Here is a 27,952-nt window from a genome sequence, read left to right on the forward strand (position 1 = left end):
AGGAAAGGGACAGAGGGAAAGGACGGAGGGGGAGGGACGGAGGAAGGAAGTAGGTAGAAGGAGGGACTGAGGGAGGGACCCGGACACAGCCCCAGCCTCCCAGCCCGAGTCCCGCCCAGGTGGGTGGGTCAGGAAGAAGGGACCCGGGCTTCACCCAGGTGGGTGGGTCCGGGACAAGGAGGCGGGCGGCGGGGGAGGAAGGCCCAGGCGCCGCCCACACATCCTTCCACAAGTGCCGCCGCATCCGCCCGAGCCCCTCTAAGCCCCTCCAAGCCCCGCCGAGCCCCGGCAGTCCAGGTGACCGCGACCACCGTGCGGGCAGCCCTCGGGGGTGGGCGGGGGACGGGCGCCCAGGCAGGACGTGGGGGACCCGGACCCGGCCGGCTATCGGCCTGTCCTCTCCTCGAGGGCTGCGTCCGGCGCTCTGGTCCGCTCGATCTCCAACTCACGGCTCCCCTTCCCAGGGCTTGAGGGTCCCGGGTGACGGGGACGTGGGCGCGCACTTAGTCCCCGGAGGTCGGGTTGATCAGGGAGGGCCCGGGGAAGGCGACTAAGGGAACCCGGGAAGCCAGATGGGCTGAGCCCAGACCGTGGTCCGCTAAAGGTGGGAGGGAGTTCTTGAAGACGGGGAGTCGGATCCAGGCTGGCTGGCAGGGAACCAGGTCGGAAGAAGGAGGCCAATGTGGCCGGGGTCGTATCTGACTCAGTTTCCCTTTGCTCCAGGCGAAGCCTGAGTCAAGGACTCCACTCCCGGAGTTGTTGGGAAGTGAGTCCAGCAGCCATGGAGGAAGTGGGGAGACTGAGGCACGTAGGAGGGGAAGTCAATAGGGTGTGCGATTGAGACGTCAGCCACTGTGCCTTGGGGCTCTGATTCCTCTAGGGACCCTCCCCCCAGGCACTTGGTAGCCGCCCACATGACATCAACTGGCACCATCCACAGGGTGAAGCTGGCCAGGCATCAACTCTCCTGGCTCCTTCCACTCAGAGACCCAAAGCGCTTGAGTGCGCAGGAGAGGCCCCAGACCTGGGCCTTGGGAAGGGGGCACCATAGCATTGGCTTCACTGTCCTTGTAATGTGGGAACGCTAGAAGGGCAGTGACCAGAAAAATGCTGGCATTTGCTCAGGCCTCAGTGTGTGTGGGATCCTGGGCCCCAACCCCAGGCACTTTTACCTGTGAGCTCCTGACCTTCACAAACACTTCTCCAAGGACAGAGTGCTCTCCTTTATAGACGTGAAAATTGAGGGCAGGCAGCTTATCCAGAGAGCTGCTTTGAAGGGACTAAACAGCCCAGTGTAGACACTGGATAAAAGACTGCCAGAAACCCCAGGATGCTACCCTGACAAAGGTAGGGCCTCCCCCGCTTGGCTGGAAACACTGAGCACAATGCAGCTTCTGGCAGGTCCCTAACCTTCCATCCAAAGACGTGAAATACTAAGTCACCTCACATCCATCAACCTAACTGGCCGGGAGCAACGAGGCCCCAGGACCTACCCAGCACCCCCCACCACCCAGTACTCTCTCCAGCCCATCACTGTCTTTGTTTCTTTAACAGTTTCTTGTCTCAGGAGTCTGCACAAGTACCTCCTATTGCAAGAAGACCTTTCTCCCCAGCATTCTGGTCTTGGCTTGATGTCCCTTCCTCACAGAGGCCTTTCTTGTCACCCAGGCTTTGGTAGCCTTCCAGCCACTCCACTTTATTTTCACCATAGCAATGATTACTTGCTGTATTTTGTTTGCCTGCTTATCTCCTAATTTACTGAATATCTGAAGTATCAGACTCCTGAAAACAGGGGCCTTGTCTTTTTCCTCCCTGCTGCACCCCCTGTGCTAGAACAGCCCCTGGCACGCAGTGGGGCACCCAGTGCGTGCTTTTTGAGTGAATGCACACAGTGGTTTGCTTTTTCACCTCTTCCCTGTCTGTTCTGACTGGGCTGAGTCTCTGGTTCCCTCTGCAGAACCCGGTGGAGCCATGGCAACTCCCTCTGCAGCCTTCGAGGCTCTCATGAATGGGGTGACAAGCTGGAATATCCCAAAAGATCCTGTGCCCTGTGAATTGTTGCTGATTGGAGAAGCCGCCTTCCCGGTGATGGTGAATGATAAGGGACAGGTCCTCATCGCTGCTTCCTCCTATGGCCAGGGCCGCCTGGTGGTGGTGTCTCATGAGGGCTACCTTATGGACACTGGATTGGCTTCATTTCTTCTCAACGCGGTGCACTGGCTCTGCCCCACCCCTGGGGCTCCCATTGACGTGCACCCATCCCTGACACCCCTAGTAGGCATCCTTCAGGAATCTGGTGTCAAGGCACAGGCTGGGGAAGAACCAGGAGAGTCCTTGGGGGTTTACTGCATCAACGCCTACAATGACACCATGGCGGAGCGCCTGGTCCAGTTTGTGAAGCGTGGAGGGGGCTTGCTCATCGGGGGCCAAGCCTGGTATTGGGCCAGTCAGCATGGCCGTGACAAGGTGCTGTCTGAGTTCCCTGGAAACCAGGTGACAAGTGTGGCTGGGGTGTACTTCACTGATACCTATGGGGACAAAGGCCGGTTCAAGGTCTCAAAGAAGGTGCCCAAGATCCCACTTCAAGTCAGGTGAGTGACATTCCCCTGATGGGGAGTTTGGCTCGCTTTAATTAATAGATTTGAAGCTCCCCCATCTGCCCTTCAGTGAGCCTGCATTTTAATGCAAGCGGTTTTCCGCTCAGCGCTGGAGTCAGCACAAATACAATCCAGGATACAAATCAAATCCCAAAGGCACTGATGCGTAAGAGGGGCTGCGTCTTTAGCCCACTCTTCCTATAGCCCAGCTACGACCAGCTCCGTAGAAAAGTGTGTCTTATTCCCTACTCGTCTCCCAGGGTCCGGTGCCTGGAGCATGCTGTTAGTTGCCATGGGGTCACCCTCAACTCACAGCTACCTTATGTGTGACAAAACCAAACGTCGCCAGGTCCTGCACCATCTTCAGGATCGCTGGCATGTTTGAGCCCATTACTGGGGCTGTTGTGTCAGTCCATCTCATAGAAGGTTGCTTCATTTTCACTGACCCTTTACTTTACCAACCATGATGTCCTTTTCTAGCAGTTGGTCTTCCCCAATGACGTGTCCAAAGTAAGCAAGCTGCAATCTTGCCATCTTCACTTCTAAAGAGCATTTTGGTTGTATTTCTTCTGAGACTTATTTTCTTCTGGAATACCAAACCAAAAAACCCGCCGACGTCAGGCCGATTCCAACTCATAGCGACCCTATAGGACAGAGTAGAACTGCCCCATAGAGTTTCCAAGGAGCACCTGGCGGATTCGAACTGCTGACCTCTTGGTTAGCAGCCATAGCACTTAACCACTATGCCACCAGGGTTTCCTCTTCTGTAACAGTCATGGTATATTCAGTATTCTTCACCTACCCAAACCACAATTCAAATGCATTCATTCTACGTTCTTCCTTTTTCATTGTCCAGCTTTCTCTCAGCCCCGGCCCCTCAGCCCTGGCCCTATTCTGCCCTGGCCCCTCAGCCCTGGCCCTGTCTTGCCCCGGCCCCTCAGCCCTGGCCCTGTCCTGCCCTGGCCCCTCAGCCCTGGCCCTATTCTGCCCTGGCCCCTCAGCCCTGGCCCTGTGTTGCCCCAGCCCCTCAGCCCTGGCCCTGTCCTGTCCCGGCCCCTCAGCCCTGGCCCTGTCCTGCCCCGGCCCCTCAGCCCTGGCCCAGTCCTGCCCCGGCCCCTCGCCCCTGGCCCCTTAGCCCCGGCCCCTCAGTCCTGGCCCCTCAGGCCTGGCCCTGTCCTGCCCCGGCGCCTCAGCCCTGGCCCCTCAGCCCTGGCCCTGTCTTGCCCCGGCGCCTCAGCCCTGGCCCTGTCCTGCCCTGGCCCCTCAGCCCTGGCCCTATTCTGCCCTGGCCCCTCAGCCTTGGCCCTGTCCTGCCCTGGCCCTGTCTTGCCCTGGCCCCTCAGCCCTGGCCCTATTCTTTCCTGGCCCCTCAGCCCTGGCCCTGTGTTGCCCCGGCCCCTCAGCCCTGGCCCTGTCCTGCCCCGGCCCCTCGCCCCTGGCCCCTCAGCCCCGGCCCCTCAGTCCTGGCCCCTCAGGCCTGGCCCTGTCCTGCCCCGGCCCCTCGCCCCTGGCCCCTCAGCCCCGGCCCCTCAGTCCTGGCCCTGTCCTGCCCTGGTCCCTCAGCCCTGGCCCTGTCCTGCCCTGGTCCCTCAGCCCTGGCCCTATTCTGCCCTGGCCCCTCAGCCCTGGCCCTGTGTTGCCCCGGCCCCTCAGCCCTGGCCCTGTCCTGCCCCGGCCCCTCGCCCCTGGCCCCTCAGCCCCGGCCCCTCAGTCCTGGCCCCTCAGGCCTGGCCCTGTCCTGCCCTGGCCCCTCGCCCCTGGCCCCTCAGCCCCGGCCCCTCAGTCCTGGCCCTGTCCTGCCCTGGTCCCTCAGCCCTGGCCCTGTCCTGCCCTGGTCCCTCAGCCCTGGCCCTGTCCTGCCCCGGCCCCTCAGCCCCGAGGTGGGCATTCCCTGAAGCCCTCCCCACCTCGGAGGGTGGATGATGAGGTGGCACTGGGAGACATTAGGGTGGATCTGACTCATGCTAACTTGTCTTTGCTTCTAATACTAAGGGACAAACAGCTTAAATCCCATCTAATTCCTCTTAATTGCCAAAGGACACTCCTCTCCCACAAATGAAACCTGTTTTTCTTCATCACGCCTAAATTTCTCATCTCTGCCACTGAACCTGAGGTATGTTTTGTGTTTGTGCCTTAAAGTCACTGAGAGTACTTCTCCTCTCTGTAGTTGTAACACCAAGTGGATACGCATGTAGAGTCATTTGGTTCATTTTACTTTGGATTTTTGGAATTCGTTTTGGGACTTAGATTTTGTTTTAAATTATGTAAAATAATTATGTGAATGCAAAGTAAGATAATAAGACATCTGTATTCCGTCCCTGTGCCCCCATACAATTCCCTTCCTCCCTCCCTCTGTGGGTAACCTTTTTCATTCTTAATCTTATGGTTCATCTCTCCATTGTTTGTTTATATATAAGCAAACACACACACATATCGGTATTTTTCTCTTTCTTGGATGAGGCGATAGCATATATACCCAATTTTCTCCACCTTTTTCCATTCACATTATTTCTTCCATTGGGTTCCATAATAGTGTGTAGAGATACACTGTTTATGTAATCATGCTCCAGACAGTTAATGTAATCAGCTGCCAACCACACGATTGGAGTTTTGAGGGCATCCAGAGATGTCTCTGGAGAAAGTCCTGGCCATCTACTTCCAAAAAGTCAGCCACTGAAAAGCCAGTTCCACTCTGACACACACAGGGTCACAATGAGTTGAGGTGGACTTGACATCAACTGTTTTTTTTCAGCATTGAAGGATTCTGTGGGTAATATATTGAACGATGCACCAAACATCAAAAGAAGATGGAAAGAATACATACAGTCACTGTACCAAAAAGATTTGGTCAGTGTTCAGCCATTTCAGTAGGTAACATATGATAGAGAACTGATGGTACTGAAGGAAGAAGGCCAAGCTGCACTGAAGGCATTGGCGAAAAACAGGGCTCCAAGAATTGATGAAATACCAATTGAGATGTTTCAACAAATGGATGCAGCACTGGAAGTGCTCACTTGTCTATGCCAAGAAACTTGGAAGATAGCTACCTGGCCAACTGACTGGAAGAGATTCATATTTGTGCCCGTTGCAAAGATATGTGATTCAGCAGAACGTGTACATTATCAAACAATATCATTAATAAAAAATGCAAGTAAAGTTTTGCTGAAGATAATTTAAAAATGGTTGCAGCAGTGTATTGACAGGGAACTGCCAGAAATGCAAGCCGGATGGATTCAGAAGAGGACGTGGGATGAGCGATATCATTGCTGATGTCAGAAGGATCTTTGCTGAAACAGAGAATACCGGAAAGATGTTTACCTGTGTTTTATTGATTATGCAAAGGCATTTGACTATGTGGATCATAACAAATTATGGATAACATTGTGAAGAATGGGAATTCCAGAACACTTAATTGTGCTCATGAGGAACCCGCACATAGACCATGAGGCAGTTGTTCAAACAGAACAAGGGAATACTGCATGATTTAAAATCAGGAAAGGCATGCATCAGGGTTGTATCCTTTCACGGTACTTATTCAGTCTTTATGCTGAGGGAGTAATCCAAGAAGCTGGACTATATGAAGAAGAACGCAGCATCAGGACTGGAGGAAGGCTCATTAACAACCTGTGATATGCAGATGACACAACCTTGCTTGTGGAAAGCAAAGAAGACTTGAAGCACTTACTGATGAAGATCAAAGCCTACAGGCTTCAGTATGGATTACACCTCAACATAAAGAAAACAAAAATCCTCACAGCTGGACCAATAAGCAACATCACGATAAACAGAGAAAATATTGCAGTTGTCAAGGATTTCATTTTCTTCAACTTGAACTTGCATATGAGCAATTGATGGCCTGTTCCACAGTCAGCCCCTGGCCTTGTTCTGACTGATGATATTGAGCTTTTCCATTGTCTTTTTCCACAGATGTAGTCAGTTTGGTTCCTGCGTATTCCCTCTGGCAAGATCTACGTGTATAGTCACCATTTATGTTGTTGAAAAAAGTTTTTCGAGAACATAACTTTATGTAGCTGACAAAACTAAGTAAGATATAAAACTCTGTATTCAATATGGTGCCAGATTTGTTAGAACGATGTAGGTATAGCTAGGAATATGTAAAGTTAGAAGAAAGTATGATAGTATTACTAGTATATCTCTGGTAATAGTTTAATGGGTGGTTATTATTTTCACCTCTAAACATTTCTGTACTCTTCACATTTTCTATAATTATAGCTTGAAAGAAAACATTTTCTACGGATTTTCTGCCTTTTCAGAATGCTTAAACTATAGAAAAATGTGGGGGTGGAGGAGGCAAGAGAGGCATTTACCTATCATATGTGTCAAAGAACTTTATACATTTATCAGTGTAAAGTGTGTGTGTGTTAGGGGAGTTCTTTCAGAACCCCTGGTTTAAAAGTTAAGCAAATTTGTGCCCCCACCCCAACACTGTAGAGAGGAAAGAGTTTGCGCTTTGGAGCCTGCACACCTGAGCTGTAAAGCTGAGTCCCTGTCAGCCTTACCACCTGACTGGGAATAGATGCTTACTCCCCAGGCTCTGGTACAGATTAAACGAGGTCGCATGCATCACCCTGAAACCTGTTAACATGCAGTTAACCTGCAAATATGCCCTGTCTCTTTGCTTTCCGATTACTCAAGCCCTTGTCTTACTAACAGAAAGCCTGATGCTGGTTGTCCTTTTGAGGCCTCCACATGGTCCAGAAGCCCTGAGGCATGCTCATTTCAAACGGCAGCATTTGTTTCAAATGCCAGCCCAGGGAAGCCTGGAAGGTGGCCTTCAGCACCCTGTTGGTTTTTCCCTGACATGCTGTGACACTGGTGAACTTTGGTACCATCCAGTCCATTAGATGTTTGCTCCTTGTCTTGTTGGTGGCCTGGCAGGCCCATGGAGCAGCACGGGGCACCAGGGACCCCCTGATTGGACCTGGCACACACACAGCCAAGGGAGCTGAGTCTCAGAGGCTTCCAGCCTCAGCTAGAACTGCACTGGAGCTGGACAGCCCTGGACCTAAACACTAAGAAGGCCCTTCTGTTGAGCCAAGGTTCCCAGTACAGAGTCCTCCCGCATCAAGTTGATATTCACTCTGAGGCTTTTGGTGAGCTTTTCTGCCAGCAGTCTTGGTCAAAGGCCCCTGGACTGGCCCAGCAAGTTTTCTTAACTCCAAACTTCTGCTGGCAGGCCCAGAGCACCCTAAGGCGACTGCTGCCCTGCCTCCACCCTACCGGTCTGCCAGGAGGGACAATCTCCATAAACCAACAAAAGGTCTCCTCCCATCCAAGCCGCAGGGACAGGGATTGACTGCACCTCAGTTTATATGACCACACAAGGACATTGCAGGTACTTGACTTCAGTATTTGAAATCAGACATGAGGGCACGTGCTGCTTTTATACCAAGACAGAAGAGCTAAGAGGAAAAGTTGACCCTAGATCGTCAACATTTCATTACACTTACACATAGAGCCCACCACCTGTCTGTCTGTCTGTAATACCATGGTGGCTTGCGTGTTGCCGTGATACTGGAAGCTATGCCACCAGCATGTCAAATACCAGGAGGGTTACTCATGGTGGACAGGTTTCAAAAGAGTTTTCAGAGTAAGCAGACTAGGAAGAAAGGCCTGGCCACATAGAATATTGTCCAATATAGTGCTGGAAGATGAGCCCCCTAGGTTGGAAGGCACTCAAAATACACAGTGGTTGCAACAGTGGACTCAAGCATACCAACAATTGTGGAGATGGCACAGGACAAGGCAATGTTTCCTTCTCTTGTGCATAAGGTCTCCATGAGTCAGATCCGATGTGATGTGATGTTAACTAACAGCAACAAAGACAAGATCAAGCCAACCTCGCTGCTAAGAGGGTGTGGTCTTGTACACCAATGTCTGTAACAGCATTATTTACAATAGCCAAGGGGTAGAAACGACTTAAGTGCACATCAGCAGAAGAATGGATAAAAAAATGTGGTGTACGCGTACAATGTAATATGCAGACATGAAGAGAAGTGGAGTTCTGACACATGCTACCACATGGATGAACCTTGGCTGCATGATACCCAGTGAAATAAGTCAGTCACAAAAGGACGGGCATTGCGTGATTCCACTTCCCTGAAATATCCAGAACAGGCAAATGTATAGAGACCACGGTTCATTCGTGGTCACCCGGGCTGGGCTGGAGAGAGAATGTGCAGTTACTGCTTCGTGAGCGCCGAGCCTCTGTTTGGGAGGTGGAGAAGAGGTTTGGGGAATGGATGGTGGTGATGAGTGTACAACATGACGAATGTAATTAATGTCATCGAACTGAAAATTTAAAATAGTTAAATGGCAAGTATTGTTTCATTATATGTATTTTACCACAATAAAATTAAAAAGTAAAAAAAGGGTGGAGAGACCAGGCCCCCAGTAGGACAGTAGTCAGCCCAGCAGATCCTAGCCCTTCCCTAGTCCCACCAACATCAGATGGTTGACACGTGGAGAGACACATGGCACAGGCCTCAGTCTCACTGGAGGAGGTGGATGGGTGCGGACGTGTGTGTGCGTGTCTCTCCACGTGTGCGTACACACGTGCCTGTGTGCCGGCATGTGCGTGTCTGTGTGTGTAAAGCCAGGAAAGCCAGAGAGCATCAAGGAGAACTGACCCAAGCTATATCAGAACACACGGAAGATCTGGGCAGAGCTGCCCATGCTAGGTGTGAGGAAAAAAAATTTAATAACCGTGTGAATGTGCTATGAACAGATATAAATAACAAGGGAAATAGAAGAGAGACAAACTTTGTATGAAAGGTAACAGAAAACCGCCACATCTGGAAGAAAAATGAAACCCAGTGGCCAGGCAGACTCCCTGCGAATGCTTCAAGCCAGGAATGAATTTATGAAAACATATATTAAATAAAACAAGAAGCAGAATGAAGTGAACAAGGGAGATTTCAGAGCTGAGGAAACAAATGAGGAACCAAACACCTCTGGTGAAATGAAGTAGATTAGTAACCACGGTGGATGGAACAGACAAGGCCTGTATGACTGAGGGTCTAGCCAGGGACACGGAGCATTTTCAGTACTGGGATAGAGAGAAGATGAACTACACATGGAGCTGACGACCCAGAGGATGGGAGAACTGATGTCCGCTCGTGTCTGCGGCATGCCTTGCTGTTTCTATATGATGCCTCTCCCCCGCACCAGGCACAGTACCAGGTGCTGTTAGAACCAGAGAGACATCACGATGTAGTCCTGCCCTTTAGTAACTTTGCGTGTAGGGTGGTGTCTTAGCTATCTAGTGCTGCTGTAACAGAAATAACCACAGTGGATGGTTTTAACAAACAGAAATTTATTCTCTCACAGTTTAGGCAGCTAGAAGTCCAAATTCAGGGCCCCGGCTCTAGGGGAGGGCTTTTCTCTCTGTCAGCTCTGGGGGAAGGTCGTGTCTCCTTTCAGCATCTGTGGGCCCGGTGTTCCTTGGAGATCTCCATGTGTCGTGGCATAACAGGTTACAATTCAGGATCAGAACAACTCAGGACACAGCGCTTTGGTCAGGACTGCTTCTTAGCCATGCTGCAGGGAGGCCTCTCTTTCAGTCTGTCTCTCTCTCTCTTTGCCTATCTCTCTCAGCCCCTCGGCTGAGCCTCTGCCCTGCCCAGGCAAGTGTTACAGAGCTCTTCAGCTCCACCCATAAGCACCTAGAGACACCCCACTCCACCATTAAGCCTCGGGTTGAAGGCACTCAGTTCTCTAGCTCCATGGATTGGCAAGCCTAGCTCTGCTGACAAGTGCACAGAGGTACCCCACTCTGCCAGCAAACCTCCTGCCCAAAGGTGCTCAGCTCTCTCATTCCGTGGGTCAGCACACCCACTACACCATCTCTTGCCTACCTCCTGGCTCTACTTCTGCCGGTTCACTGCTGCCGTTTCTCTGCCACCATTTCTCACTGCCTTGTGCCATCGCTGGTGTTATAATTCTTTATCTCCTAGGTCTAGGAAGTCCTCAGCTCGGGTACACCAGATCAAAAGATGCACTCTGCTCCCAGCTCTTCTTTCTTGGTGGTGGTGAGCTCCCCTGTCCCTGCTTGCTTCTCTCTCCTTTTGTCTCTTGTAAGATAAAAGGTGTGACTTGAGTAAGGGTAAGGTGTAACTTGAGTAAGGGCACAACTTGAGTCACGCCCTCTTGTAAGGTGGTGTAGCTCAAGATACACCCCACCCTAATCCTGCCTCATTAACATATAGAGGTTCAAATTCACAACACATCACAAATGGAGGATAATTACATCAGACCACAAAAATGTAGACAGCCGCACAATACTGGAAATCATGGGTTAGCCAAGTTGACACATATTTGAGGAGAACACAATTCAATGCATAACAGGTGGTATTCAGTGTTGGTGTTTTCTAAATAACTTCAAAAATGCCAGGATGCATCCGTATAGTTTTATATGTCACCTACACCAAAGGTGTTGTCCAATGAGGGTCAATATTCAGAACTGTGACTTTAAGTACTGTAAAGTCTCTGATCATCAAATACAGGAGCCCTGGTGGCACACTGGTTGAGTACTAGGCTGCTAACCTAAAGGTCAATGGTTGGAACCCATTAGCCACTCCACGGAAGAAAGGTTTTTTCATTGTGTTCTGACAAAAAAAATCCTAAGAAACAAAAGATTTTTCTTTGTTGTAGAAGTTACATTAAAAAAAAATTAGCCCTCTCTGACAAAAGCCTGTGATAGATACAGAACATTTTTTTTTTTTTTTTTTTAGCTAAATTTCTGTTTTCTTTCATTATTTATCAACGCCCTTTGAAATTTCATCTAGTTCAAAAATTACAGGTGTGTAGTCTGGCAAGAATGAGCCCTGACGGTGCAGTGGTTAAGACTCTCGACTGCTAACCTAAAGGTCGTCTGCTTTAATCCACCGTCCCGTCTTCAGGAGAAAGAAGTGGCAGTCTGCTTCCATAAAGATTATAGCCTTGGAAAGCCTACGGGGCAGTTCTATTTTGTCCTATAAGGTTGCTATGAGTCGGAAATCGACTCGATGGCAATGGGCTAATCATTAAATAAATATTCTTTGAATATTATGCATTTTAAGTAATGACTAACGTGTATTGATGACTTACTATGCATCAGGCACTGTATAGGCCAATCCATGAATGTTGTCTCATATGATGCCCCCCAGAAACAAATTAGGAAATGGCAGCTTTAAGAGGGGAAGTAGCTTTCACAGGATGACATGGGTGTTCTGCCCAAGAAAGAAGCAAGACCCACACCCTGATGGGTCAAACTCCAGAGCCCACGCAGGGACCGACTCAGCAAGATAATCGTATTTAAACATTTTTATAAACACATGAGCGTAAACTTTCAGTTTCCCAATTTCATGAGCTGCAACTCTCCTTGTTGAAGATTTCCTATCATACCTGAGACTTCGGGAGGGCAGATGAGGCCATGTGGAAGACTCTTAGAGCAGAACATTTCTTATCATTAAGTCTTATACCTCATTGTCATCACCCCACAAATAAGCCTGGAGTCTCTACAGGTGGGGAGAAAAAAGCTGTCGACAGAACTGATGCCTGAACCCTGAACCCATGTTACATTTGCCGTGTGAGTTTAAAAACGGAATGGCAAGACTAAGACCTGATGTCGTTAGTTGCCATGGAGTCGATTTTGACTTACGGTGGCTCCATGTGTTAACAGAGGTGGCCCCATGTGTTAACAGGGTAGAACTGTGCTCCATACGGTTTTCTTGGCTGTAATCTTTACTATTACTGTTATTTTGTTGTGCTTTAGGTGAAAGTTTACAGCTCGTCAGTTTCTCATACAAAAGTTTATACACACATCTTTATGTGACCCTAGTTGCTCTCCCTACAATGTGACAGCACAGTCCCCACCCTCTTTCTACCCCGAATTTCCCGTGTCCGTTCAACAAGCTCCTGTCCCTTTCTGCCTTCTCATCTCACCTCCAGACAGGAGCTGCCCATTTAGTCTTGTGTATCTACTTGAACTAAGAAGCACAGTCTTCGGGAGTATTATTTTATGTCTTATAGTCCGGTCTAATCTTTGTCTGAAGAGTTGGCTTCAGGAATGGTTTTAGTTCTGGGTTAACAGAGTCCGGGGGCCATGTCTTCTGGGGTTCCTCCAGTCTCAGTCAGACCATTAAGTCTGGTCTTTTTACTAGGATTTGAATTCTGCACCCCACTCTCCTCCTACCCCATCAAGGACTGTCTGTTGTTTTTCCTGTCAGGGCGGTCATTGGTGGTAGCTGGGCACCATCTATTTCTGGTCTCAGCCTGATGGAGTCTCTGGTTTATATGGCTGTTTCTGTCTCTTTGAAACCCTGGTGGTGTAGCGGTTAAGTGCTACAGCTGCTAACCACAAGATTGGCAGCTTGAATCCACCAGGCACTCCCTGGAAACTCTATGGGATGGTTCTACTCTGTCCTATAGGGTAGCTATGAGTTGGAATCAACTCAACAGCAGCGGGTTTGGTTTGGTTTTAGTTCTGTCTTTTGGGCTCGTATTTTCCTTGTGTCTTTGGTGTTCTTCATTCTCCTTTGCTCCAGGTGAGTTGGGACCAGTAGATACATCTTAGATGGCTGCTCGCTAGTTTTTTAAGACCCCAGACTTCTTGCCTATAATCTTAACAGAAGCAGATTGCCAGGGCTTTTCTTTCAAGGTACCTACCGATTGGTGGTTTTAACTTCCAAACTTTAGGTTACAGTCAGGCACAGGCCCTTTTTATCTCCTCATTTTTATGCTTTAGAGAGATTAAAGAGAAACCGTCTCTGCAAGAGATACTTTTTTCAAAGCCGTTTTGTTACCTGAATGAATAAATTATTTTTTAATGTTTTATTTTTTATTATAAATGGAATAGATACTAACTTTAGAAAATTAAGACCGTAAAGTTTTATAAAAATCATTGAAATTACCTATAATCCCTCTAGCCAAGATGATTACTGAAGACATTTTGATAATTATGCTTTAGATTTTGCTTCTATATATGTTTTTGTTTTTCAAAAATTGGCTTGTCAAAAATTGGCACAGTATCTTGGAACCTGATCTTTTTAAATTTAGTATATTATATTATAAAATATTATATAGTTGTTTTAGTTATTACATAGTATTCTATCTATGGCTAAACCATTATTTATTTAACCAATCCTTATTGATGGACATTTAAACAGTCTTCTGGGGTTGGGCATTCAGATTATTTACGAATTGGTAAAAAAAATCTTGAAATATAAAACCTTTTCTGTATTCATCAGATTTTTGACCATTTCTCAAAACAAAAGGAGTAGATAGCTACCAAATTTAAGTGAGACTATAAAATGTGTGTTTGTACAGTAGAACCTGGGAAAGCCAGAACCTGTGTAAGGCAGAAACCTGTCAGAGAAGTGAAACTCAAGTATTTTCCACTAAAACAAGTGATGTGAAAGTTGTAAGACCGCACCCTGCCAAAGGTGGAAAACTTGCAAGACCGGATAAGCAAGGCAGTTCCAGCTCTCACAGGTTTCACTGTAGGAACAATTTACTTGTGATGCATTTCTAGGTCAGTGCAGGCACATGGAGCCTGCAGAATGAAGTTTTACCCAGCGTTCCTTTGCATGGGGCCCTCGTGGCACAGTGGTTAAGTTTTTGGCTGTTAATCAGAAGATTGGCAGTTCAAATCCAACACCTGCTCCTTGGAAATCGTATGGAGCAGTTCTACTCTGTCGTGTAGGATCGCTATGAGTCGGCACAAGCTTGCTTCTGAAAGTGTAGAGGACTTGAAGCACTTACTGATGAATTACATCTCAACATAAAGAGAACAAACATCCTCACAACTGGACCCATAAGCCACATCATGATAAACAGAAAAGATTGAAGTTGTCAAGGATTTCATTTTGCTTGGATCCACAATCAACACTCATGGAAGGAGCAGTCAAGAAATCAAGCTATGCATTGCATTGGACAAATCTGCTGCAAAAGACCTCTTTAAAGTGTTGAAAAGCAAAGATGTTACCTTGAAGACTAAGGTGCACCTCACCCAAGCCATGCTGTTTTCATTTGCCTCATATGCATGTGAAAGCTGGGCAATGAATAAGGAACTTCGAAGAAGAATGGACTGTATTGAATTATGGTGTTGGCAAAGAATATTGAACATACCATGGACTGCCCAAAGAATGAACAAACCTGTCTTGGAAGAAGTACAACCAGAATGTTACTTGGAAGCAAGGATGGCGAATCTGCATCTCACATACTTTGGACATGTTATCAGGAGGGAGCAGTTTCTGGAGAAGGACATCATGGTTGTAAAGTAGAGGGTCAGTGAAAAAGAGGAAGACCTCAACGAGATGGATTGACGCAGTGGCTGCAACAATGGGCTCCAGCATAACAATGGTTGTGAGGATGGTGCAGGACCCTGCAGCATTTTGTTCTGTTGTGCATGGGGTCGCTATGAGTCAGAACCGACTCAACGGCACCTAACAACACAATAGTGTGAGTCGGAATCTATTTGACCGCAACAGTTTTGTTTTGTTTGTTTGTTTGTTTGTTTTGCAGAAAACTAGCCCTGAGACAATTATGAGCAGGACTATTTTCTCCAGGAAAAATAGGCTATTTTTTCTAAATTAATTCATGTTTCTGTTTAATTATTTAAAAAGATATAAACTTCAAGCCAAAATATTCAACACTTAGCTGACTTACATGGGAAGAATTCCTGGAAGCTTGCATTTGGAGAATCTGGGTTTCTAGGTATGCAAACGAGGTCACTCCCTTCCTCTTCAGTATTTCACTAAGTCTGTGACAGCATCGGAAATGCTGGTGGCGTAGTGGTTAAGTGCTACGGCTGTAACCAAAGGGTCAGCAGTTGGAATCCGCCAGGCACTCCTCGGAAACTCTATGGGGTAGTTCTACTCTGTCCTATAGGGTCGCAATGAGTCAGAATCGACTCAACGGCACTGGGTTTGGTTTGGTGTGTGACAACATCAGTGTTTTGTGTATCACTAGGAGCTCTGGTGGGGCAATAGTTAAGCACTCAGTTAACCAAAAGATTGGTGGTTCGAACCCGCCCACTGGCTCCGTGGGAGAATGACCTAGTGATCTGCTCCCATGAAGATAGAAAACCCTAGGGGCAGTTCTGCTCTGTTTCATGGGGTCGCTATGAGTCAAAATCTACTTGACAGCACCCAACAACAAGGAGAGAACAAACACTGCTATTGGAAGAAAAATTTGATCAACCAGTCATTGAGTGAGAAGCTAGCTGTTCTCAAACAGGAAATGGTGAGGGGACTCAAGTTTATAGTTGCAATGTCTTTTAAAGCTTAGATGAGTATCTTGCCTTTTGCTTTGATAAGTTAATCACATTTAATTTCCCTTTTGTCTTGGGAAAGTTGGTCACTCAATGCTAGACTGGCATATGTTGCCTAGATGAGTGTTGCTAATCCGTGCCGATTAAGTACTGCTAAATACTGCTAAACTCATGCTGAGAAGAGAAAACGTGCCTAAAATTGGATTCAGTTATAAAGCTGTTGTTTTTTTTATAAATGGCCTTATGACTAATTTCTGTTTCATACTTGACCCAAGGAAGTCATTTTAACTCTTCGTATAAAAAATATTTTAATACCACCAATTGAGCAATGAAATGCCACCGATTGTTAGAAGGTTTATAAATATATCTGTCAAAAGAAGCTGAGCCAATAATAAAAATTAATCTCTTGGATGAGGTTTACTCAGGCAGAAGATTTGGAAATTGGGTAGCACTGAACTGAAAGTGGAACGGTACTCCACCAAGTATTAACAGTGACTGGCTTTTTGTTGACAAAAGGCAGAAGCAAACAAAGCTTATTTCTGATTGGCCTATACAATTTCCTGTTGAAGTGCTGTCAGCATCTCACTGGTCAATGAAGGTGGCCTGATTTACAGGAAAGCTAGGCTTAAGCTTCAGTAAAGGTAAGTCTTAGGGGTGTTGTCCATGTCATTTTGCCAACCACACAACTCCATGTTTATTTTATTTAACATGTCTTAGACTTGATTGGAAACCCTGGTGGCACAGTGGTTAAGTGCTACAGCAGCTAACCAAATGGTCAGCAGTTCGAATCCACCAGGCACTCCTTGGAAACTCTACGGGGCAGTTCTACTCTGTTCTATAGGGTCTCTATGAGTAGGAATTGATTCGACGGCAGTAGGTTTTAGGTTTTAGACTTGATGAAATATGATGTTGCATACTAAAATCCAAGATGTTCTTGACAAGAGTGAGCAGATAATATGAACAAGGCTGTCTTCCCACCCAGCACTGATTTCTCCATTCAGTGAGCTCTTTGACTCGTTAGCTGACTGTGGCCCCTCCACCCTCTGTCTGTCTCCAGGTGTGGGGAGGACCTCAGTCGGGATCAGCAGCAGCTCCTGGACGGGGTCTCGGAGCTGGACATCCAGACTGGAGGAATCCCCTCGCAGCTGCTTGTGCATGGGGCGCTGGCCTTCCCCCTCGGGCTGGACACCAACCTCGGCTGCTTCCTGGCCGCCGCCCGCTATGGCCGTGGCCGAGTGGTGCTGGCTGCCCACGAGGGCTTGCTGTGTTCTCCCAAGATGAGGGCCTTTCTGCTCAACGCTGTGCGCTGGCTGGCCAGAAACCGGGCAGGCAAAGTTGGGGTGAACACGGATCTGAAAAGCCTGTGTCCCCTGCTCTCGGCAGGGGGCCTGGCCTGCAGCCTGGAGCCTCAGGTGACCAGGGACCTGTGTGTCTACTGCTGTAAGGCGTACAGTGGCCAGGAGGCCCGGGAGCTTCAGGAGTTTGTGGCCGAGGGTGGGGGGCTGCTGATTGGGGCCCAAGCCTGGTGGTGGGCTTCCCAGCACCCGGGCCAGTCCGCTTTGGCCAGCTTCCCTGGGAACCTCATCCTCAACCCCCTCGGCCTCAGCATCCTGGCCCAGACCCTCAATCCAGGCCGTTTCCCAACACCCACACCTGAGATGAAGAACTACCACTTCCGCAGGGCCCTGTCCACCTTCCAGGAGGCCTTGACCATGGAGAAGAACTGGCTGACCAGGCTGGGCATGGATGGTGCCGCTTTCCTGCAGATTCCTGCCGAGGGTGTTCCCGTCTATGCCTCCCTGCACCGACTGCTCAGAAAGACACTGCGCCAGGCCGGCCTCCCAGTCGTGAGCCGGGACAACCCTGTGGCCAGTGACTCCCGTGAGGCTGCACTGCTCTGCCTGGCCACAGAGCTGGCCCGCTCGGGCACCGACTGCTCCCAGCTGGCCCAGGGGCTCGGAACTGGCACCTGCCCCTCCACCCTGCACCTCTTTGAGCACCCCATTACAGTGGAGATTGATGGGAACAACCCAGGTGTGTGGGTGAGGAGCACCCAGGTGGGGCCAGGGTGGTGGGTAGCTGGAAGAGGCAGGATGGACAGCAGGGAGGCCTGCCCTGCTCTGCCTCAGGTAATGGAGGAGGATGAGTCAGGACACATGAGTGAATGTGGGGAGCAGGGGAGAAGCTGTCCCTCCTGCGGGACAGGTGGAGACGGAGTCACACAGCGGGCACTCAGCCTTCTTCTTGGCTTCTGGCAGGCAGCAGTGATTCCTGGGTAAGCACAGGGCTCTACCTCCCAGAAGGGCAGAGTGCAGAAGTCTCTCTGTCGGAAGCCGCCACCTCTGCTGGCCTGAAGGTAAGGCCAGAGCACCCCAGCGATACCTCCCAACACCACATAGCTGCATCCTTGGCCGTGTCCTGCTCTCGTGCACAGCCGTGCTGCCCAGGGTACCAAAAATCCTTTGCCATCAGTTGGGCCGCAACTCGTGGTGGCTCTGTGTGTCAGAGTAGAACTATACTCCACAGGATTTTCAGTGGCTGAATTTTTGGAAGTAGATCACCAGACTTTTCTTCTGAGGCACCTGTGGGTAGACTCCAACTGCCACCCTTATGGTTGGCAGCCTAGCATTTTAACAGTTTGCACAACCCGGGGACTCTACTCGGAGTATGAGAAGGTGCTATTCTGCCCATTTTACAGATGAAGCAGCTAAGTTTCAGAGAGCCAAGGCCCCAGAGCCACTCATGTCATATCCAGGATCAACTCAAGCCCCTGATTTCCACATGTAGGGTTTTTCCCTACCCACGGGGGTGCTGTGAGGTTCCAGCTATGAGGGACAGCCTCTCACCATACCCCACAAGCACGAGGTCTTTCTGAGTTTGGCCTCTTTCCTCAACACCTGAAGGGAGCTACTTAATCCCATGTCCTGCCGAAATCTGCCCTCCCCGAGAACCGAGACTTCCAGCCTCCTCCATTCTCAGAGCTGGTTCTGACCACATTAATGACCCTGTGTCAGTGTCCTTTCCAGACTGGCAGCATTAGACCTAAGAAAAACAATCCCAAGCCCAGACAGAAACAGGACTCAAGCATCTGACCAGGAAGGGGACCTTAGAGAAAGGGGGGGTACACCTCATCCTCCATCCCTCAGGCCAGATGGCACAGCTTCTGACCAGCTCCTTGGGCTCGCTCCCACTCAGAGCCACCGTGCAGCTTGGGCCCAGTGCCAGTACCCAGAGCAGGGACACATCTGTCCCACTTGATCCCTCACACTCAGATAGCGACCCCCCCCATGGAGCTGTGAGCCCCTGGAAGAGAATTCTGCAGACTGGGTGCACTATCACATGTAGGGTTCCACTCACGGCCCATGGAGAGGGGAAGTGGAGTCCATGGCACACTCATCCCCATGCCCTGCACCCCAGGCCACACCCCCGGGGATGCCCTTCCTCCCGACTCAGGTGGGTCTCTCCTGCAGGTACAGCTGGGCTGTCACACAGATGACCTGAGCAAGGCCAGCAAGCTGTGCCGAGCACCCGTGGTGACCCACCAGTGCTGCATGGACCAGCCCCAGCGTTCAGTCTCCTGCCTCTGGGGGGGCCTGCTCTACATCATCGTGCCCAAGGGCAGCACTTTGGGCCCCATGCCCATCACCTTCAGGAGGGCTGTGCCAGCCCCCTACTACAGGCTGGGTGAGTGGGGAACAGGGCTGAGCTGAGGCAGGAGGGGATCTGCAGACCCTCGGCTGTGTTACTAGAGGAGGGGAGCGGTCAGTGTGTGGAAGAGAAGGAAAGAACTGTTAGGGTGGAAATATTGGCCCTATGTCCAGGTATATAGAACATCCTGCATCCAGAGATACGGGACACCCTGCATCCAGGCATATGGGACACCCTGCATTCAGGGATATGGGACATCCTGCAGCCAGGGATACAGGACACCCTGTGACCATGGATACAGGATGCCCTGCAACCATGGATATGGACCACCCTGAGTCTAGGGATATGGGATGCCCTGTGTCCAGGGTGGAAACCCTAGTGGCGTAGTGGCTAGGGATTCAGCTGCTAACCAAAAGGTTGGCAGTTCGAATTCACCATGCACTCCTTGGAAACCCTATGGGGCAGTTCTGCTGTGTTCTATAGGGTTACTATAAGTCGGAATCGACTCAACAGCAATTGGTTTGTTTAGGTTTTTTGATGTCCAGGGTATGGGATGCCCTGTGTCCAGGGATATGGGACGTGGCATGTCCAGGGTTACAGGATGCCCTGTTTCCAGGGTTATGGGATGCCCTGTGTCCAGGGTGTGGGACGCCCTGTGTCCAGGGTTATGGGACAGCATGTCTCTAGGGATGCAGAGCACCCTGCATCCATGGAGACTTCAGGATGGAGAGAAGGCTATAGAGACCCCTCCTTCACTTCACAGCATGGAGACACATACGATAATGCGCTGCCTCAGTGTCCCCTCCTGGGGCCCCAGTTGTGTTTTTCAACCAGGGAGTGTTGGAGAAGTGGGTGAAAGGATCCATTATACTTATTCTCAGGTCAGACATCACAGGAGGAGTGGAGGAGGGTCATCCAGGAGAGCCCGGCACCCTGGGGGGAGCTGGCGACGGACAACATCATCCTGACGATGCCGACCGCTAACCTGCGCTCCCTGAACGACCCAGAGCCCCTGCTGCGCCTCTGGGACAAGATGATGGCAGCTGTGGCCAGGCTGGGCGCCCAGCCCTTCCCCTTCCACCGCCCTGAGAGAATCGTAGCCGACGTGCAGATTTCAGCGGGTGGGTGCCTGGGAGAGGCACCCAGTCAGTGGGCACCACCCACTTGTTATTTTGCCTTTTTCAAAAGCCCATTTTGAGCAAAGCATAATTTTACTAGTGAAGTGGGGAGAAAAAAAGACGTAAAATGCATGAGCTTCACTGGGGATGTAAAGATGCTCACACATGAGAAGGTAAATCCTTTAAACGTGCAAGATGAGATCTCACAGGATGGTGAAACCAAAAAAACCAAACCCATTGCTGTCAAGTTGATTCCAACTCATAACGACCTATAGGACAGAGTAGAACTGCCCCATAGAGTTTCCAAGGAGTGCCTGGTGGATTTGAACTGCTGACCCTTTGGTTAGCAGCCGTAGCTCTTAACCACTGTGCCACCAGCGTTTCCCACAGGATGGTAGAACAAGCTAAAAAGATGCCACGCAGCACTCACAGACGGCAATTAGAGTGTTTCAAAGAGAGGATGAAGAATGACATAGTTCCTTCAAACATAAGTCAGAGAGGGCAACAAAAAGAAGACGTGAGTGAAGAGGCTTATGTTAAAGATGAAGTGGTTTAGAGGAAAGGGGCATGTAGAGAAAACTAAGGAGCTCTGGTTTCCACGTACAAGCTTGGCTGCTAATCAAAAGGTCGGCAGTCTGAATCCACCAGCTGCCCCTTGGAAACCCTATGTGGCAGCTCTACTCTGTCCTGTAAGGTCGCTATGAGTCGGAATTGACTCGATGGCAGTGGTTGTGGTTTTGGTTTCCACATGGAGAAGTTTTCTCTGGACGTCAGTTTTCTCTATAAAGTAGGAAGGCTGGACAAAATCATCACCATTATGGAGTGTAAGCCTGGAGAACAAGGGATTACGCTGGGGAACAAAGAAGGGCACTGCTCTAGCCCTTGGGGACCTTCAAACGCAGACCCAGGACATGACCGCGCAAGCACATGTGGGAAGGAAGTCCACGAAAAACTGAGACATTAGACTGTAGCCAGAACGACTGCATGAAGTGCGTGCTGTAGCCAGAAAGACTGCGTGAAGTGCGTGCATATTTTTTAGGGCCAGAGCAAGGGGAGGCATAACTCAAGTGAGGGAGGTTGGGAGGGGCACTAGGGACATATTAGACCCTGTCCGAGTCTAGGAGAGCATCTACGTTCTAGTCAGCAAGGAGATCCTGCAATCACTGGGGCACCAGAATGGGGAGGGGAAATCACACAATGGGGAGGAATGAAGACAGGTTTGGGTGAACCTCACACGCTCATCTCTTCCTCCTGTCCTCCAGGCTGGATGCATTCAGGGTACCCCATCATGTGCCACCTGGAGTCGGTGCTGGAGCTCACCAATGAGGCAGGCATGAGGAGCGAGGGCCTGTGGGGACCCATCCATGAGCTGGGCCACAACCAGCAGCGGTCTGGGTGGGAGTTTCCCCCGCATACCACCGAGGCCACCTGCAATCTGTGGTCAGTCTACGTGAATGAGACAGTTCTGGGCATCCCCAGGGCCCAGGCCCACCCTGCACTGAAGCCTCCAGAAAGGGAGAAGAGGATCAAGACACACTTGGGCAAGGGAGCCCCCCTGAGCAACTGGAGTGTGTGGACAGCCCTGGAGACATACCTTCAGGTACTGGACAGAAAGGTGGGAGGTGGGACCCCAGACATCACAGATGAGTAGCACCCACTGACCCCAGGTGCCCTCCAACTCCTTCACCACCCAGGTATCTCAGGTTATAAATTTCTAAGATGAAGATAATGCCACCTGTCCCTCTCACCTCCCCATGATTTTGTGACGATAAGTAAGAGGAAATGGGAAGTATTATGAAAGAAAAAATAATAGTGACTGTCTTATTCATCTAGTGCTGCTATAACAGAAATACCAGAAGTGGATGGCTTTAACAAAACCAAAAACCAAAGTAGGCCATAAGTCCAAATTCAGGGTGTCAGCTCCAGGGGAAGGCTTTCTCTGTCGGCCTTCTCATAAATCTTCCCCCAGACTAGGACCTTCTCTGCTCAGGGACCCCAGGTCCAAAGGACCACTCTGCTCCTGGTGCTGCTTTCTTGGTGATAGGAGGTCCCCAACTCTCTGCTAGCTTCCCTTTCCTTTTTATCTCTTGAGAGATAAAAGGTGGTGCACGCCACACCCCAGGGAAACTCCCTTTACTTTGGATCAGGGAGGTGACCTGGTAAGGGTGTTATAATCCCACCTTAATCCCCTTTAACATAAAATTATAATCACAAAGTAGAGGACAACCACACAATACTGAGAATCATGGCCCAGCCAAATTTGATAAACACATTTTTGGGGGGACATTATTCAGTCCTCGGCAGTGACTAATACAGCACAAGGTCAAGGACAGAGACTCTGAGTTAGACACCCCAGGACTGAGTCACAGCTCTCACTCGCTGAAGTGTCCTTGTCCCCTAATAAGTGCTCCATAAATAGTAGGGGTTTTTTTGTTTGTTTTGCTCTGTTTTTCCTCGCCTTAGTTTTATGAGTCAAGTGAGAGTCATGTCACATCTTAATAACTGTCTACAGGACAACTGTTTTACCAGAGGTGTTTGAGGAGATCTGTCTGGTAGCAAGGTTCTCGAACTGCCATCACCCCACTTGAACCCAAAATGAATGACTAAATAACCCACCAACCCAACAAGAAAACCCTAAGGTCGTGAAGAAAGTCTGTTGTCGGCTGCTGTCTAGTCAGGCCCCGACTCATGGTGACAGCACACACAAACGAACAGTCCTGTGCCACCCCCATGATCAGTTGTGGATTGGACTGTTATGATTCATGGGGTTTTCATTGGCGGATTTTTGGAATATCGCCAGGCCTTTCTTCTGAGGTGCCTCTGTGTGGACTTCACCCTCCAACCTTTTGTTAGCAGCCAAGCATATTAACCATTGGACCACCAGGGACTCCAAGAAGCCCCAAAACCAACCAAAACCAAACCCAGTGCCGTCAAGTAGATTCCGACTCATAGTGACCCTATAGGACAGAGTAGAACTGCCCCAGAGAGTTTCCAAGGAGTGCCTAATGGATTCGAACTGCCGACCTTTTAGTTAGCAGCCATAGCATTTAACCACTACACTACCAGGATTTCCAGTAAGCCCCAAGGTCCCCGCTAATTCCAAAGCTCTATAGTCTTTTTTTAGCTATCAAGGGCCTCCTGCCAGAGGCTTCCCAGTGGCTGCCTCTCCGTAAAGTATGAGTTGCTCTCATTGAGCCCCTGAGATATACCTGCTTCTTCCATTTTTCACCCCAAGGCATTGTTCCACACAGCAGATAGTCACGGGTCAGCAGAGGCTATAAAAAAAACTAAAGGCCTTATTGGGTCCAGGAACATTGGAGGTTCCCAGCTTATGGGGTCCCAAAGTGCCAGACATGTAAGATGCCAGGGTTTCTCAGCTCAGCCAGCCTCCAAACCTGCCATGATGCCTAGGAAAACACTTGGAAGTTTAATCCTCTTAAATGAAAGCTAATAACGATGACTGCCATTTGTTAGGAGCCTTGCTGGCGCAGTGTTTAAGAGCTTGGCTGCTAACCAAAAGGTTGGCAGATCGAATCCACCAGCTGCTCCTTAGAAACCCTACGGGGCAGTTCTACTCTGTCCTGTAGGGTTGCTATGATCGGAATCAATGAATCAGCAACAAGTTTGGGTGTTTTTTTTTTCTGATCATTTGTTGAGTTTTCAGCTCATGACAGACATTTGGTTTCCTGTGACCCCACCTACTAGCCTGAGGGGTTGTAGGATTTGTGGGTAAGAGGCGGGATGAGTCCTTGAGATTGTTTCTGTGCCAGGGTGGGTGGGGACATGGCAGCAGATATTAAGACTGAAGTTAATGGTCTGAGGATGAAATCACTGTAACATACTGGTGAGCATGCATGTGGGGTCACTTTGGCAAACATGATGCCTCACTCTGCCCCTTCTTTCTCTCCCACAGTCGCCATGTTATGTGAGGTGGCTTTGGTAGGCTAGATGCCTCACTTGGCACCTTCTCTTCTCTCCCAGCTCCAGGAAGCCTTTGGGTGGGAGCCCTTCATCCAGCTCTTTGCTGAGTACCAGACCTTCTCTGGCCTGCCTGGAGACAACGCCAGCAAGATGAACTTGTGGGTAAAGAAGTTCTCTGAAAAAGTGCAGAAGAACCTCGTGCCTTTCTTCAAGGCCTGGGGCTGGCCTGTGCAGAAGGAAGTGGCTGACAGCCTGGCCAGCCTGCCCGAGTGGCAGGGAAACCCCATGAGAGTGGATGCCCTTTCCCAAAAGTGAAGAATGTGTAGCCAGCAGGGCCCAGGGTGGGGAAAGGGGGTCAGTGCTCCAACTTCACCACCATTTCTGTGGCCTTGTTCCCCAAGTGCCTTGAACCTGAATTCTACTTCCCAGTCCACCTTCAGGAAGGCAGTGAAGGTCATAGGACAGAATAGAACCACCTTTCTCAGGAGCTTCCCTCACACCTCTGTATGCTATTTCTCTGCATATAGGACTGCTCTCCCCCATAAGAGTCTCTCTAGACCCTGTAGCAGCCCAGCTCCAAGAGACACCAAGACTCCAGAGACTCAGTTCACTGTCCTGACCTCTTGTGGAGGGAATTTCATCCTGCGAACTCTTGGCTTTTATTTTAAACCATTGGTGCCAAAGACCATGGATCTCAACTGGAATAACTTTACCATAATAATCTTTTATCCCTCCTTCATCTATTGGCCCTAAGCAAGGGTTTTTGTTTCTTATGCTTTGAGGAGTTTTCTAAGAGCTTGAGGGACAGGCTGATGCAGTGGAAAGAGCCCCGAGCCGGTTGTGGGAGCCTGGGACATCACTTAACCGCTCTGTGTTTCCGCGTTCTTATCCATAACATGCAATAAAAACCTCTGCCTCCAGGGATATTGTAAAAATTCAGATTGGCAACTGTGAGCATGTCAGTGCACCACAATGCATACACACATTACGGGCATTCTTTACCTTCCACTTGGCCCTGTAGAGGCCTAGATGCCCAGTCCAGTGTGGACAACCTGGGAACTGAGACTCATTTGAGCTAACCACCTTGAGGGCACCATTCAGTCCCTTGCTCTTTTTTTTTTAATAGTATTTTACTGTGTTTAAGGTGATTTGTGTTTACACGGCAAATTAGGTTCCCGTTTAACAACTTTTCCCCAAATTATTCAGTGATATTAGTTACATTTTTCACAATGTGTCATCATTCGCATTCACTCCATTCTGGTTGTACCATTTCCAGTACTCTAGTTTCCCTGTCCCCTTAGCTTCTCGTCTTTGCCCTAGAGTCATTGTTGACCATCTAGTGTCCTATGTGCCTTCTGTGAGAGAATTCAGAGAACATTGATGTTGTTTCCAGACTTGGTATCAAAAAGGGAAGTAGTTGGTTTCCTAGCCCACCCTATATCTTTTCTCCTTCCTCGGGAAGGATTCTCAGTGTGACTCAACCCAGGGAGAAATGGTGTAAACTACTGGGCCCTGCAAAGCTGTTGGAGTTTGCTCTTTTCAGTTACCCCCGTCTTCCAGTACTTTTGTTTAATCATAGAGAAAAGCCGTTTTAGCCACCCCTCCCAAGTCCTTAAGCCGCTTTGTCCTTAGCACAACAGGCCCCTGGCTCCTCCAGTCTCCATGGAATCAAGGCACGGCTAGCTTTCAGCAGCAGCTATGCAGAGAGGTTTACGATTGCCTTAGTTATCTAGTGCTGCTATAACAGAAATACCGCAGTGGATGGCTTTAACAAAGAGAAATTTATTCTCTCACAGTCTAGTAGTTTACAAATCCAAATTCAGGGTGTCAGCTCCAGGGGAAGGCTTTCTCTCTTTGTTGGCTCTGGAGGAAGGTCCTTGTCCTCAATCTTCCCCTGGTTGAAGAGCGTCTCAGATGCAGGGACCCTGGGTCCAAAGGACACGCTCTGCTTCTGGTGCTGCTTTCTTGGTGGTATGAGGTTCCCATCTCCCTGCTTGCTTCCCTTTCCTTTTATCTCTCGAGAGGTAAAAGGTGGTGCAGGCCACACCCCAGGGAAACTCCCTTTACCTTGGATCAGGGAGGTGACCTGAATAAAGGTGGTGTTACAATCCCACCCTAATCCTCTTAACATAAAATTACAATCACAAAATGGAGGACAACCACACAATATTGGGAACCATGGCCTAACCAAGTTGATACACACAATTTGGAGGGGACATAATTCAATCCATGACAACGATCATGGCAGGCTTCACTCTGGACCTCGGTTACTGGGTGCTTCACTTAATTAACTCACAATGCAACATTCCCTTAAGCTTTCTCATCATCTCATTCAAACCCAACCCAGTTCTTTGGGCAGATGAGGCTCTAATTGAAGATTTCTCTCTAGGATTAATGGGCCGTACACCTAGCCATTTTTCCCTAGCTGACCTTTAAACTATGTTTTTGTTCATTGTATCATTATGTGAGCTTTATTGAAAGTAGAGGCTCCTCAGACCAGAGACTGACATAGGGAAGGGCTTTTTGCAAATCCCTTCGGCATGTTCTTTTCATTAAAAAAAAAAAAAAAAGCTACCTCTGTAAGTTCCTAGGATGACAGAAGGAAAAGGCATTACTTAAAAATGTTAAGCATAGGTTTGGAAATATAAGGTTGAGAAAAAAATTATAACAGAAATTTTAGCTATCTGTCAAGCCAGAATTCAGAGAACTTAAGATGTTGGGTGAGTAGATAGACAGACGGAGAGAAAAAGTTCCTACTTTGGGGATCAGCCAAGAGCTTAATCTGGTGGCACTTTGAGATTGGGGATTATGAGTAGGACGCCCCCCTCCAAAGGTCCCTAAATCTATAATGGAATTTTATGCTTATACATTCTGCTATACACAGGCTGAAAATGAAACAGAAACATAACACAGATGACAGAGATATTCCTGACTTTTCAGGAATTCTTCGATGTTTATGCTGGGGGCAGTGGGTGCAGAGGGGCCGCCCTTGCAGCCTGGCTCCCAGCACCTGACTTTTCAGGAATTCTTCGATGTTTATGCTGGGGGCAGTGGGTGCAGAGGGGCCGCCCTTGCAGCCTGGCTCCCAGCACCTGACTTTTCAGGAATTCGTCGATGTTTATGCTGGGGGCAGTGGGTGCAGAGGGGCCGCCCTTGCAGCCTGGCTCCCAGCATCTCCCCCTTTCTTATTTTTTAATTTCGCCAGATGAAGATCTGAAGCCACCTTTTGGATAGCTTGATTTAAGATTCGGAAGATGACTGGAAGAAAGAACAACAAAATCAAGAATAAACATAAAGAAATACCCGTGTTTAACAGAATGTTTTTAAGACTATGTTTTTGAATAAAGGAATTTAAGGAATCAATAAATTGTTTGGCTGTTTGAGAAGAGGAAAAA

At 49.1% G+C, this 27,952-nt stretch overlaps 1 protein-coding gene across 6 annotated transcripts; it reads left to right on the forward strand.

Moving 5' to 3' along the window:
• Positions 1-27,952, forward strand: TCAF2 (TRPM8 channel associated factor 2). Of its 6 annotated transcripts, none has more exons than XM_023539579.2 (9): positions 2-297; positions 1,958-2,591; positions 16,928-17,904; positions 18,129-18,226; positions 19,341-19,554; positions 20,400-20,639; positions 21,899-22,236; positions 24,618-24,719; positions 27,763-27,952. In XM_023539579.2, the coding sequence occupies exons 2-9, from the start codon at positions 1,972-1,974 to the stop codon at positions 27,772-27,774; spliced, it is 2,601 nt and encodes an 866-aa protein (XP_023395347.1). In that variant the 5' UTR covers positions 2-297; positions 1,958-1,971; the 3' UTR covers positions 27,775-27,952. The 6 variants fall into 6 exon arrangements, with proteins under 6 accessions (XP_064145676.1, XP_023395347.1, XP_010598428.1 ...); XM_010600126.3 differs by having other exon boundaries at positions 24,618-24,715; XM_064289606.1 differs by lacking the exon at positions 27,763-27,952 and having other exon boundaries at positions 1-297; positions 24,550-24,621.

The sequence above is a fragment of the Loxodonta africana genome, chromosome 8 (assembly GCF_030014295.1).
Source record: "Loxodonta africana isolate mLoxAfr1 chromosome 8, mLoxAfr1.hap2, whole genome shotgun sequence".
In the NCBI taxonomy this organism is placed as follows: Eukaryota; Metazoa; Chordata; class Mammalia; order Proboscidea; family Elephantidae; genus Loxodonta; species Loxodonta africana.

Excerpts from the sequence above, each read along its gene's own strand:
- TCAF2 (XM_003420573.4), top strand. The coding sequence starts at position 1,972 with ATGGCAACTCCCTCTGCAGCCTTCGAGGCTCTCATGAATGGGGTGACA. Across the intron at positions 19,555-20,399 it reads AGCCCCCTACTACAGGCTGG|GTCAGACATCACAGGAGGAG; the intron begins GTGAGTGGGGAA and ends ACTTATTCTCAG. Across the intron at positions 20,640-21,898 it reads CGACGTGCAGATTTCAGCGG|GCTGGATGCATTCAGGGTAC; the intron begins GTGGGTGCCTGG and ends CCTGTCCTCCAG.